Genomic DNA, 14916 nt, shown 5'->3' with positions numbered 1-14916 from the left:
TTATAAATTTGAGGAGTAAGAGGTATTAGATTTGTTAAATTATTATTCATGTGTTTTAAGATACTTATAAAGCATAATAATTTGGTTTTATTAATTGAAAATTTGCAAATATATATAGTAAGTACTATATTATAGTAAGTTCAAAATTTTTTAGACATTTATTTCTTATATTCACTCACGGCCACTTTATTAGGTACACCTTACTAGTACTGGGTTGGACCCCCTTTTGCCTTCAGAACTGCCTTAATTCTTCGTGGCAGATTCAACAAGGTACTAAAATTATTCCTTAGATTTTGGTCCAAATTGACATGATAGCATCACGCAGTTGCTGCAGATTTGTCGGCTGCACATTCATGATGCGAATCTCCCATTTCACCACATCCCTGCTTTATTGGATTGAGGTCTGGTGACTGTGGAGGCCATTTGAGTACAATGAACTCGTTGTCATGTTAAAGATTAGTGCTTTATGACATGGTGCGTTATCCTGCTGGAAGTAGAAGATGGGTACACGGTGGTCATAAAGATACTCAGGTAGGCTGTGGCGTTGACACGATGCTCAATTGGTACTAATGTGCCCAAAGTGTGCCAAGAAAATATCCCCTACACCATTACACCACCACCACCAGCCTAAACCATTGATACAAGGCAGGATGGATCCATGCTTTCATGCTGTTGACGCCATATTATGACACTACCATCCGAATGTTGCAGCAAAAATCGAGACTCATCAGACCAGGTAACCTTTTTCCAATCACATATTGTCCAATTTTGGTGAGCCTGTGTGAATTGTATCCTCAGTTTCCTGTTCTTAGCTGAAAGGAGTGGCACCCGGTGTGGTCTTCTGCTGCTGTAGCCCATCCACCTCCTGTCATATATATAATATACACATATCAAAACAAACTTTTATTTTGGATGTGATTAATCTCAGTTAATCTTCATTCATTCATATTCTTTTCGGCTTAGTCCATATATTAATCAGGGGTCGCCACAGCGAAATGAACCACCAACTTATCTAGCAATTGCTTTATGCAGCGGATGCCTTTCCAGCCACAACCCATCACTAGGAAACACTCATGCACACTCATTCACACACATACACTACGGACAATTTAGTTTACCCAATTCATTCATAACACATGTCTTTGGACTGTGGGGGAAACCAGAGCACCCGGAGGAAACCCACGCCAACACAAGGTCAGTTAATCTTGTATGTACTTAATATAATATATGTAAATATATTAAGCAGAAAAACTACACATTGCTAAATAATAGCAGTAAGTAGTAACAATTGATCAGTCAATAATACTTGTGCAGAATAATTTCTGGAGGGTCATGTGACACTAGACTGGAGTAATGATGCTGAAAAATAAGCTTTGGATGACCGAAATATTTATTTCATTCAATACATAACGTTTTTTAAATATTCCACAAATTTATATTGTATTTTTAATGTATATATATAAATAAATGCATCCTTGGTGAGAATAAAAATATTATTTTGAAAGCATCTTTATTCTTACAATATATAGTATATTTTCAATAAACAACTTTTCTAAATGATTACTTATGTTTTAATATTATTATTATGTTTCATTAATTTATTTTTTGTTAGAAGTAAAGTATGTTTCAGTGAGAAATCATGCTTTTTTACAGTGAATAAACATGCTCCAATTACAATTTAAATATATAGGATTTGACTAATATATGTATAACCATATGTCAAAATCTTTCTCTGAAAATTAAATCTTTTATCAAAAACCCCAATATTCCGCTATTCATGACGGGAATTTGCAAACTAATGAATATAAATTAGACTAGTATGACGTTGCTCTCTTAACTATTGGAGCGCAAAGCCACGTCAAATATTAATATTCATGAGCCGTATGCCTCCTCGCGTAGAGACCACGCCTACCACCGCTGTTCAGGACGCAGTAAAATAAAGCTTCCGCACTTCGAATCATCATGGCAGCCGGTAAAGCGTCCTTGGCGGCGTTTGGACTTCAGTTTTGTCTGGAAAATAAGCTTTTGTCAAAGTCAAACCTGCCTTGTATTTTCAGCTGTGTTAGAAGAGGTAAGCGCTTTCAATCACAATCGAAAGACAATAATATTACTGTGATAAATGTCTTTATGTTGGCTTTTGACACTGACATTCTGACAAGACAACGTCAAGTGTGAATGACTCCACGTTAATATGAGTGATGATAAATAAGTCGAGCGAAAGGGGTGTATAAATATGACCAAAGCTTGTTGTCTCGATTTCTAGTTGTCAGGCTGTTTAATTATTGTCCAGGAGTGTTTTAAATGTATTAAATCTGTGCTAACTTGCTATAACCTGACAATTTTAATGTATTCTTATCCTGGAAGTACTTAAAAATCTCTTTTTAACGCTTGTCTTTGTTGTATGACAGTGTTTTATATGTTCATTTTTTAGACAAGAGGTATTGTTAGAGATTTGATGATATTATTAATAGATGGTATTGGACAGTGTCATAATTTAAAACCGTATTTGTACTAAAAACAGAACTGACTGACTGACTGCCTGAGACTGACTGACTGACTGACTGTCTGTCTGTCTGTCTGTCTGTCTGTCTGTATGGATGTACAAGTCAATGTAATAGGAAATGCTGTGAAATATTTCCTTGCTTTGTTAAACATTATTTTGGGAAATATTTAGCAGACTGTGACAATAACTATATGTTTTATAGTGGTCTATATCTATAAAATTAAATGTTTTAGTTATAGACCATTTCAATATGGTAATGTCATTGACCCATGAACATTTCCTGCTTATTATCAAACTATTTCATAACTTTAACAATAGGCAATTCAATCATATCATAACGTTAAAACAGCTATCATAACGCTATTTAACAATATGTGGCTCTTTTTGGATTATTGCAAGCTATAGATATTACAAATGTTAAACAGGCAATATGCTGGGACCATTGTTATTAATGTTTACATACCTCAAAATGGTCTATACAGTCTATCTCTAAACTTGTTTTAAATGACAAGAATATTATAAAAATGTTAAGTTGGTCCAAGTTGTGACACATTTTCAGTTTAATCAGGGTGCGAATTACAGGGGAGTTTTGTGGGGATTGACCCCTAATTAACGCTTGATCCCCCCTGAAGGACATCATAACAAGATGTAAAGGTGGGTCAGCCCTTGAATAGTAAGAAATAGCTTTCTCTGATCACTGATCTATATCTTAAATATTAATAATGTAAAAAAGTATAATATAAATATACATTTGACCCCCCTATAACAGGTCATACCATTGTGAAAGCACAATTGCTCCAAACAATGCCAGGAAAAATATCATTCAACAGCAAGATGCTTCTAGTCTCGGCTGGGTCAGTTGGCATTTCTGTGTGGAGTTTGCATGTTCTCCCCGTGTTGGCGTGGGTTTCCTCCGGGTGCTCCAATTTCCCCCTCTTGTCCAAATACATGTGGTGTAGGTGCATTGGGTAAGCTAAATTGTCCATAGTGTATGTGTGTAAATGAGTGTGTATAGATGTTTCCCAGTTATGGGTTGCAGCTGGAAGGGCACCACTGCGTAAAACATATGCTAGATAAGTTGGTGGTTCATTCTGCTGTGGCAACCCCAGATTAATAAAGGAACTAAGCTGAAAGGAAAATGAATGAATGAGTCTGAAACTGGTAGTTCTAGAGCACCGTTAGACATCTTAAGTGTTCACAAACAGGTCTGTAGCCAGGGGGGTTTGGGTGGTTCGAAAGACCAACCCCTCAATGAAAAAGGACCAGAATTTGTCCCATACATGAGCTTATTTTGACTGCTATTTCATAATAAATTGTGAAAATAACCCATCGAAAAAAGTTTTAACATCAAGTGGAATCCTGTGTTGGCTGTCGGTACAGAATTTGGGACACAGAATTTGACATGGCGTCACTTCCCGTTCTGAAGTAAAATTTAATATGCTGATAAATGTAATACTTTAACAGATTCTTATTTTTGTATATTAAAAATGAGTATTGTTCTCATTTCTTTATTATAAATCTTTAGGAACTGTTTTAGGTACATCAAAATGTATAGTTACAATGACTATTTGACAAGCTAATCATTAAAATGCAGTATTTACCTCATAATTAAATAGAAAATAGGGTTAATAACTGCAAAAAGGCCCACTTTTTGAGAAAAAAAAGTACCACCTCTTGCACCAGGCTGGCTACAGTCATGACAGAAATGTTTCTTGTAAAATAGGTGTTGTTTATATCCGCATGTAGCCTAAACAGAAAAATTTGACACGTAATCTGTATTGTTTGACCTACAGTAACCTCTAAAATAGTCACTAAATATCCATCAAAACATTGAAAACGTATACATTTTATTAATAAATTAGATGCAATTAAAATGCATTCATAAATTTGATTCACTGAAGCATGTATTACATTATTAATGTATAATTCGCACACCGAGTGTAATGAACGTTTGATTTCAATGTAATGAATATGCATATACATGTACCATAAATATTAAAAACCACTCGTTCTCTAAAAATATCTTAAACTCATCAATAACAGGATGATAATCCTAACAGATATCTTGCTCGTTATGAAACCAGACATTACCCTAATATGGGCGTTTTTATTGCAGTGAAAGAACATTAAGATAAATCCATTAATCTGTTATGATTATCATTCTTTTAGTAAGAAATAGCTGTCTCTGATCTATATCTTGTATATTAATAATCAATCAATGCTAGGAAAAATATAATCTCTCAAGCTGGCAGTTCTAGAGCACCAATAGGCATCTTAAGTATTCACAAAAATGTTTCTTGTAAAATAGGTGTTTATATCTGCATGTAGCCTGCAAAAAAAAAAAAAAAAAATTTGATGCATAATTTGTATATTTTGACCTACAGTAACCTCTAAAATAGTCACCAAATATCCCTCAAAACACTGAAAATGTATACATTTTGTCATTAAATTAGATGTAATTTAAATGCATTCATAAATTTGATTCACTAAAGCATGTATTACCAAACTACTACAGAAAAAGTTGACCCACCGATCGTCTCTGTATAATTTGCACACTGAGTGTAATGAACATTTGATTTCAATGTAATGAATACACATAAACATGTACCATAAATAAATATTAAAAACCACTCATTCTCTAACAATATCTTAAACTCATCAATAGCAGGATGATAATCCTAACAGATATGTTGCTTGTTATGAAACCAGACATTACCCTGATATGTTATTATTGCAATGAGTAAAACAACATTAATATAAAATGTAAAGAAATATTTAATACACCTCAATTGATAAAGGATACTTTAATCAGTAGGAAAAATGATATAGATTTTAGGAAATTTTATCCTATTGTTAATGAGTAAAATATTTTACACAAAAGTTTAAAGATTTGTTTATGGTATGTTTATTACGTTAAAAATGTATGACAATTAGCCTCAACTTGACATTTGTATTCTAGTTATTTAAAAGTACATGTTTTAAAACAACAAATGTATTTAGTAGTGCTGTCAAATGATTAATCGCATATCTATATATATATACACACACACACACACACACACACACACACACATACACACACTTGTACTGTGTATATTTATGCATACATGATTAAAAACACACATACAGCGTATAACATACTGCTAATGAAATATAATTATATTTATATATAATTTGTATCTACAATATAGTCATGCATATATTTCTAAACACAAAAATATGCACAGTATATACAAATATATTTTTTAAATGTTAACTTTTATTTTGGATGCGATTAATTGTTTGACAGCACAAGTAATTACTGCTACAGAAATGATGTCGTTTTGAAATCTTGATTTAAAAACATTGTTATTATGCAAAAATATTTGATCACAGTCTCCCAAATATTTCCCAAATGCTGTTTAACAGAGCAAGGCATTTTTCTGAGTATTTCCTATTATATTTCTCTTCTAGAGGAAGTCTAATTTCCTTTTAGTTTGGCTGTAATGAAATGATTACATATTTTTTTTAAACTGCTGAAGTCTATATTATTAGAATTTAGAATTAGATTTTGTTTCTCGATTGAACAATGATTGAACGATGTATAGAACAAATCAACCTAATTAACCTAGTTTTTAAGCCTTTAAATTGCACTTTAAACTAAATTCTAGTATTTTGCAAAATATCTAGTAAAATATCAAAGATTTTTACTGTCATTATGGCAAAGATTAACAAGATTTGTCATTAGAAATAAGTTATTAAAACTATTATGTTTAAAAATGACCTTTTTTGTTAAACAGCACTTGGGGAAATATTCGAAAAATAAATTACATTTCAAAGGATGAATGACAATTTTCTCCTCAAGTCTATTAGACATCATCTATATGCTATAGAATTGCAGGTTAACTATGTCTGTATATAATAACTTATATTTGATTGTCACTTTAACTTAATTTGGTTGTAAAGTAATAATGTGCACCTTTTGTAAAGCTGCTTTAAAACTATTTTAAATTATTTTAAAAAGTGCAATACAAATAAACTTAAGTATTATGGTTAATGTGCTCTTGTTTATTGCACTTTTTTGTCTTGCAGGTTTTTCCACAAGTGTTTTGTCTCAGACTGTCGAAGAGTCCAGCGCCTCGACTTCTCCCAGCAGCAGCAGTTTTGGTGGACCTTTGGAACATTACAACAGTCTTGTCCGGGACGGACAGCTACGAGAAGATCTGCAGCAAAGAGACGTTGTGGAGAAACTGGATCAGATGCAGAAGAATCTCAGAGGGTACAACAATGACCACTCAACATTTTTTTCAAAGGTAAACCATCCAGTCTCTGGCCTAAATATCACAGAATATACAGTAGTCAACATTTGAAGTGGATCAAAAAAGTGTCCCAAGATAAGAATAAGGTGTTGTCTTATAGTTTTAGGACAGCTTTGATGAAAGGGTTTGATCCACTTCAAATATTGACTATGTACAGTTGAAGTCAGAGTTATTAGCCCCTCTGTACATTTTTTTCCCCCAATTTCTGCTTGACATTTACCCTTTCCATGATGACAGTAAATAATATTTGACTAGATATTTCCAAGATACTAGTATTCAGCTTAAAGTGACGTTTAAAGGCTTAACTAGGTTAATTTGGCAAGTTAGGGTAATTAGGCAAGTCATTGTATAATGATGGTTTGTTCTGTAGACAAATAAAAAATATCTCTTAGGGGGTTAATAATTTTGACCATAAAATGGTTATAAAATTTTTTAAAACTGCTTTTAATCTTGCCAAAATAAAACAAATAAGACTTTCTCCAGAAGAAAAAATATTATAGGAGATACTGTGAAAAATTCCTTGCTTTGTTAAACATCATTTGGGAAATATTTAAAAAAGGAAAAAGGTTAATAATTATGACCTCAACTGTATAAATGAGTTTTTAACAACTTCTAACCTTTTCTTGTATCTGCAATAGTTTATCTCCAAGCGAAAGCCACCAAAAGGTTATTACATTTATGGAGATGTTGGTAAGCTCTACAAAATTTATTGAAGCTTTTTTTTTTTTGTATTGTTCTAAAAATAAATAATTGTCTTATTATTGTATATTTCCTCATTTACAGGCACAGGAAAAACTATGGTTATGGACATGTTTTTTAATCATGTAGAGACGGAGAAGAAAAAAAGGGTGCATTTTCACGGATTCATGTTGGATGTACATAAACGTAAGTTCAGTTTTTAACAACATGCTGTGAAGTATACTCTTTATTGATGTATAGTTAAAGTCAAACATTTTCGCCCTCCTGTGAATTTTATTTTTCTTCTAATATTTCCCAAATTATGATTAACAGAGCAAGAAATGTTTCACAGTATGTTCTATAATATTTTTTCTTCTGAAGAAAGTCTTATTTGTTTTATTTCGGCTAGAATAAAAGCAGTTTTTAATTTTTTAAACACCATTTTATGGTCAATATTATTAGCACCCTTAAGCAGTATTTTTTTTGATTGTCTACAGAACAATCATTATACAATAACTTGCCTAATTAACCTAGTTAAGCCTTTACATGTCACTTTAAGCTGAATACTAGTATCTTGGAAATATTTAGTCAAGTATTATTTACTGTCATCATAGCAAAGAGAAAATAAATCAGTTATGAGAAATGAGTTACTAAAACTATTATGTTGAGAAATGTTGAAAAACAATTCTCTGTTAAACAGAAATTGGGGTAAAAAATGTACAGGGGGGCTAAAAATTCAGGAGGGCTAATAATTCTGACTTCAACTGAATGTGTAGTAGACATAATCTGACATTCAGAAATTCAAAATACCATGATAAAAAATGCTGTAATAAATTAAATATTAGTTAAACTTTTAGATTGCTTTTGAAGAATATTCATTCATCTAGCATGCAAATGCGCCCTACTACATGCTGAATTATTGATAAAAAAAAAAAACTTTATCAGAACATAAAAGTATATTAGGCTATAAACATTTAACTTTTAACTATTTAACTAAACTCATAATGAAAACTACAAAAGCTTTTATTAATCTTAGGTGATGTTCAGTTCTGAGTTAATGCCTAATAATGCATTAAATTTAGTCGTTATCTTATTAAAAACTTTCATCATTTTATTAAATTAAACTAATAAAATTCAGTTGGGGTGACACAGTGGCTCAGTGGTTAGCACTGTCGCCTCACAGAAAGTAGGTTGCTGGTTCGAGTTTCTGCATGGAGTTTGTGTGTTCTCCCTGTGTTGATGTGGGTTTCCTCCGGTCGCTCCAGTTTCCCCCACAGTCCAAAGACATGTGCTGTAGGTGAATTGAATTAGCTAAATTGGCCAAAGTGTATGAGTGTGTGTGTAAATCCGAGAGTGTATGGGTGTTTCCCAGTACTGGGTTGCGGCTGGAAGGGTTCTTTCCGCTGTGGCGACCCCTGATAAATAAGGGACTAAGCTGAAGGAGAATGAATGAATGAATGAATGAATGAATGAATGAATGAAATAGTAATTGTAATCTGTGTTGTTTTTACAAATAAGACTTTATTTTAGTTTAAGTGTTACCTTTTGTACTTTATCATCCTGTTGCATATTAATTTGGCTGAAAACATTTGTCTACTTTGAAAATGTGTATATACTAAAATAATAAAGCGATTAAACAAATTATACCTGATAAAGAAGCTTTTTTTGTAGTTTAGTTCAATATCGTGATAATCTCTTAAACCGTAATTTAGCAATTAATCACAACAAGAAATTTGATACTGGCATAAGCCTAATGTCTATTGATAATACTTAAATTCTGATACTTTTTTATTGATAGTAAAAAAACAAAACAAATAACATGATTTTCTTGACTACCTTACAACATTTATAAATATTAAACCATCAACATATTTTCATGCCTATAGACATTGTTGTATGAATATATATACAAAAGACCGAAACTGACAATGTCTATCAATGAACATGTCTGAAAATATTCCTGAAATCCCAAAATAACTGATTTAGGATTTCAAGTTCTGTATATAACTTGTATACAGGCGGCAAAATAGTAAAATTGCTATTATTTGCTCTTACTCAGATAGACTCATGTTTATGTAGGAATCCATCGGCTCAAACAAAGCTTGCCCAAGAGAAAAGTGGGAAAAATGGCGAAGGCATACGATCCTATCGCACCGATTGCTGAAGAAATCAGCGAAGAGGCCTGCTTGCTGTGTTTTGATGAGTTTCAGGTCAATGTTTCACTTTTCTATTGCATCGTTGTAATCTAATCAAGCCTTTGTGATTTGTTTCTGCCTCTTGAAGTCTGCTTATGTTATCTTTTTAAATCCATGCAATGACAATCAAACATACAGATAGAGTAGTCGGTGTTGATTTATTTATTTTTTCGCTTTCTCTATTCATCAGGTCACTGACATTGCAGATGCCATGATACTCAAGCAGCTCTTTGAGAACCTCTTCCTGAATGGGGTTGTAGTTGTTGCCACGTCCAATCGCCCTCCAGATGGTAAGAAGACAACGATCCAGCAAAGACTCAGAATGTTGATATGATCTTCCAGCAGTGAATTAACGCAGGTTTTATACACATTCTGTAGGGGATGAGGGTTGCTTGCCTTATTATTCGGCATTTTGAATAGCGATGTTTAAAAAGAATAGCATTATCTGCAAAAATTATTTCTTCTTAATTAAGAGTTATGTAAAAATACAGTTGAATTCAGAATTATTAACCCTCCTGTATGTTTTTTCCCTAGATTTTTGTTTAACAGATTTTTGTTTAACACACTTCTAAACATAATAGTTTTAATAACTCATTTGTAATAACTAATTTATTTCATCTTTGTCATGATGACAGTACATAATATTTGACTAGATATTTTTCAGGATGCTAATGTTCAGCTTGAAGTCCCATTTAAAGGCTTAACTAGGTTAATTAGGCAGGTGAGGATAATTAGGCAAGTCATTGTATAATGATGGTTTGTTCTGTAGATCAGTGTTTCCCAACCCTGTTCCTGAAGGCACACCAACAGTTCACATTTTTAACCTTTCCCTAATCAAACACACCTGAATCATCTTATCATAACATCAGAAGAGACTCCAAAACGTGAAGTTAATGGGTCAGAAAAGGGAGACATCCAAAATATGTACTGTTGGTGTGCCTCCAGGAACAGGGTTGGGAAACGCTGCTGTAGATGATTGAAAAAAAATATTGCTTAAGGGGGCTAATAATATTGACCTTAAAATAGTTTAAAACAATAAAAACTGCTTTTATTCTAGCCGAAATAAACAAATAAGACTTACTGTAAAATACTGTAAAAAATTCCTTGCTCTGTTAAACATCATTTAGGAAATATTTAACAAAAAGAAAAACAATTTCACAGTAGGTCGAATAATTTTGACTTCAACTGTATAAATGTTTTTGTTTGCACTAAACACAAAATCTTGTTTTACAGATTTATACAAAAACGGATTACAGAGGGTGAACTTTGTGCCCTTCATAGCTGTGCTAAAGGTAACCACTTGAGCAGCAGAAATGTTATCTAATACACTGAGATGCACTGATGTAACTTACTGTACTTTAAGACGGCGCATGATGTTTTAGTGAATCTACACAGCTTCAAATGCTCAATCTTCCACATTCTACCTAAAAGAGCACTGCCTAAAACATCTATATTACTTCAGCAAATATCCATGTCGAAGTTTGAAATATTAAAAAAATGCCACCCAAAGGCATACATAAAGATATGACACTGTGCAAAACAAAACAAAACAAAAAACATGAGATGCCGTTTTTCCAAAATAAAACAAATCCTCATAATAACATATTTCTCATTCAGTGAGAACGATGGCTTAGTGGGTAGCACTGTTTCCTCACAGCAAGAAGGTCACTTGTTTGAGTTCCAGCTGGGTCAGTGGGCGTTTCTGTGTGGAATTTGCATGTTCTCCCCGTGTTGGCGTGGGTTTCCTCCACATTCCAAACACATGCGCTATAGGTGAATTGGGTAAACAAAATTGACCGTAATGTGTGAATGCAAGAGTGCATGGGGGTGTAGCTACCCGCCGGTTATTATTAAAACAGTCCACGCTTCCAAATACTGATGTCCATATGCGTTTCCTTTATTGAACACCGTGAAAACTAAAAAATAAACCGAATGTTTTACACAAACACAAATCAAAAGGGACATCAAAATAAGCAAATAATATACAACAAAGTGTAGTTTACCGTGTTGGCCTGATAACCAGCTGTAGAATAAGCAGGAGCATTAAACAGGTGCCTGCGTTGAGATGTCACTTTGCTATCCATACAAACTCTAACAGGTTAAATCAATCACGAAAGATCATGTGACCTCCGACTCAAGCCAACCGGAAACATGGAAATTTATAACCAATAAACACTCAATAATGAAATGCAAAACAATAAACAAAATACAAGCTGACTGATCAGCGTCAGCTACAGGGGGTTTCCCAGTACTGGGTTGCGGCTGGAAGGGCATCCGCTGCATCAAACATATACTGGAATAGTTGGCGGTTCATTCTGCTGTGGCAGCCTGTGATAAAATAAGGGACTAAGCTAAAGGAAAATGAATGTATGAATTTCTCATTTAATTGGTTTCTGATCTGCCTACTCGATTATTTGTGTTGTAAATTTCTGACTTTTCAGACAGACTAGATATTGAGATGCCAAGATGAGGTCCAAGCGTTGATATTGCATGCTGTTTTAGTTATTTTCTGCTGGACGTTCTGCAAGTAATGCTACAGTCAAATGTTTTCTAATCAGGAATACTGCCAAACATTACGTCTGGATTCTGGAATAGATTACCGGAGGAGAAATCGCCCTGCGGCTGGAAAACTCTTCTACCTGTAAGAATTCATTAAATTGTTAAAATGAGATGTTCCTGTTTTAGAATAGATTAGTGATGCAGTTTTAATAATATATCATCATATATTATTTAATAATTATATCTTTAAATTAACTCCTGATGTATTCATTTAAAGTTGGTTTTTCTCTCTGTGACAGACTAAACAGAGCTGCAGTTTTTTTTGTTTGTTTTGTTTTATTCGAAACTTTAAATTCAAGATTATTTGAATATTGTGAAAAGCACTATTTATTGTTTTAAAGCAGCTTTACAAAAGGTGCACGTTCCTGCATTATTTTTAGGTTATTAGTTAGCATAACTTTATTAGTTACTTATAGCTATTTGACTAGTAAGGGTGGCACGGTGGCTCAGTCGTTAGCGCTGTTGCCTCACAACAAGAACGTCGCTGGGTCGATTCCCGGCTTGGCCATTTGGCATTTCTGTGTGGAGTTTGCACCGGGGCTCCAGTTTCCCCCACAGTCCAAACACATGCGCTATAGGGGAATTGAAGAAACTAAATTGGCCATAGGGTATGAGTGTGTATTGGTGTTTCCCAGTACTAAGTTGCAGATGGAAGGGCATCCGATGCGTAAAACATATGCCAGAATAGTTGGCGGTTCATTCTGCTGTGGCCACTCCTGATTAATAAGGGACTAAGCTGAAGAAAAATGAATGAATGAATTAACTAGTAACTAATAACTTAGACCATTGTATGTTGCTTTGGCAAGTTTGAACTGTCACTTCTTACTCCAAGATCATTTAATCAATTGTTTCTTAAAATGTCTAAAGTTTTTAATTAAGTTATAGGCTCTAAAAGCTCTTGAATTCTCTAAAGTGTTTTGTTCTAGTTCTTAAATAATTTTAAATGGGCCTTAATTTTCCAATGTTTATGTAACACTAGCTCTAAACCTTTTTCAAATTCTCTTAATGTGAAGTTCAACATAATTTCGAGAGGATCACGTGCTATGATTGACCGCGGCTGTTTCAGCATCACAAATCAACGTTAAACCAATCAGGTGAATCCTAGCCCTCAATAAATAGCCCAGTTTGTTTCACTCCCAGTATCTTTGACTTGAAGACCCCCCCCCTTTTCTACAGGGGGAGCTCTCGAGAACTTCCTGATCTCTGACCCCCTTTATGCTATATGACCAGGCGGGAGCCCTGGGCTCAAGTTTCTCAGAGCTCAGGGTTCTCTCCCGGGACAGCACGCCAAACTTGCAATCAGTATCGAGTAATAGCTAAGTGTGAACTCTAGACCAAATATTCCACTGTCTGTAGTCGACTATATTACTACAAATGACACCAATGTTGTTATAAAGGTATTACATTTAGTTAATAATGGTCTTTAAAAAAATTTGCAATTTCAAAATGACAATTTTAAAGCTTTAAACTCACTAAAATGTTGCATTATAGCTCTAAAACAGTTTTAAATGGGTCCTAATGTTAATGTAGCACTAACTCTAAAACTTTTTTAAATGCTTCCACAATGATTTTAAATGTGTTTTGTTTGTTTTGATACTGTTGTTTTATTCTTAATATTGCAGTTTAGTTTTTTCGAAACTTTTAATTCAATTCAAGTATTTGTATAGTGTTTTTTTTACAAAAATTGTTTCAAGGCAGCTTTACAAAAGATGCACAGTATTGCATTACAATAAAATCCAGAACATTTAAGGTCATTAGTTACTATAACTTTAATAGTTACTAATAACTTCTACTAATTATCTAGTAACTAATAATTTGGACCATTGTATGTTGCTTTTGCAAGTTTTAAGGGTCACTTTTTCCAATATCATTTGATTCTTAAAATGTCTGGAAAGTTTACAAGTTCTACAATTTAGGCTCTAAAAGCTCTTTTAGGCTCAATTTAGGCTCTTAAATTTGTTCTAGTTCTTAAATAATTTTAAACAGACCTTAATTTTCCAATGTCTATGTTAACTTACTCTAAAACTTTTTCAAATTCTCCCGCAATGATATAAAATATGTTGTATTTGTTTTGATACTTTGCTGCTTTAGTTCTTACTTTCTCTAGTCCAAATATTCCACTGTCTGTAGTCCACTGTATTACTACTACAAATGACACCAACATTGTTATAAAGGTATTACATTTTGTTAATAATGCTCTTTATAAAAATGCAATTTCAAAATGACATTAAAGCCTTAAAATCACTGAAATGTTATATTCTAGTTCTTAAATAATTGTGAACGAGTCCCAATTGTCCAATGTTAATGTAACCCGAGCTCGAAAATGTTTTTAAATGCTTCCACAATTAGGGCTGCACAATATTGTTTCAGCATTGATATCGCAACGTGATAATTCACGATAGACACATCGCAAGATATATGTTATGTTGAGTTTGTGTTATAATTCATCATTTGCATGTGTTTTTGATGCCTGGAATTGTAATATAATTTTAAAAGCATTCAGGCATAAGAAACTGTACCACTTGTGACTTTAACAACGTTAAAATTGTACCACTTTGTGACTTTAATAAAAATTAATTTTATTGAATTATTCAAGTACTGTACTTGAATACTGTTAGACTCGGGAAATAATAAAACATTTTATTTTTTCTGTATCTTTTTTTTGATTGTATTTATAGTTTGT

At 33.2% G+C, this 14916-nt stretch overlaps 1 protein-coding gene across 1 annotated transcript in view; it reads left to right on the top strand.

Annotated features, from left to right (window-relative positions):
* Positions 1 to 1960: 1960 nt before the first annotated feature.
* The window catches only part of afg1la (AFG1 like ATPase a), a 23248-nt gene continuing 10292 nt past the window's right edge, over positions 1961 to 14916 (top strand). The window contains exons 1-8 of the mRNA XM_056477575.1: positions 1961 to 2071; positions 6575 to 6795; positions 7440 to 7491; positions 7585 to 7686; positions 9559 to 9689; positions 9865 to 9964; positions 10908 to 10966; positions 12233 to 12315. Coding sequence (XP_056333550.1) covers positions 1963 to 2071; positions 6575 to 6795; positions 7440 to 7491; positions 7585 to 7686; positions 9559 to 9689; positions 9865 to 9964; positions 10908 to 10966; positions 12233 to 12315 — 857 coding nt within the window. The 5' untranslated portion in view covers positions 1961 to 1962. The remainder of the gene's footprint in view (positions 2072 to 6574; positions 6796 to 7439; positions 7492 to 7584; positions 7687 to 9558; positions 9690 to 9864; positions 9965 to 10907; positions 10967 to 12232; positions 12316 to 14916) is intronic.

This window comes from Danio aesculapii, chromosome 17 (assembly GCF_903798145.1).
Source record: "Danio aesculapii chromosome 17, fDanAes4.1, whole genome shotgun sequence".
Taxonomy (NCBI): Eukaryota; Metazoa; Chordata; class Actinopteri; order Cypriniformes; family Danionidae; genus Danio; species Danio aesculapii.
The sequence above is the reverse complement of the archived record's forward strand: the minus strand, read 5'-3'. Positions and strand labels throughout refer to the sequence as shown.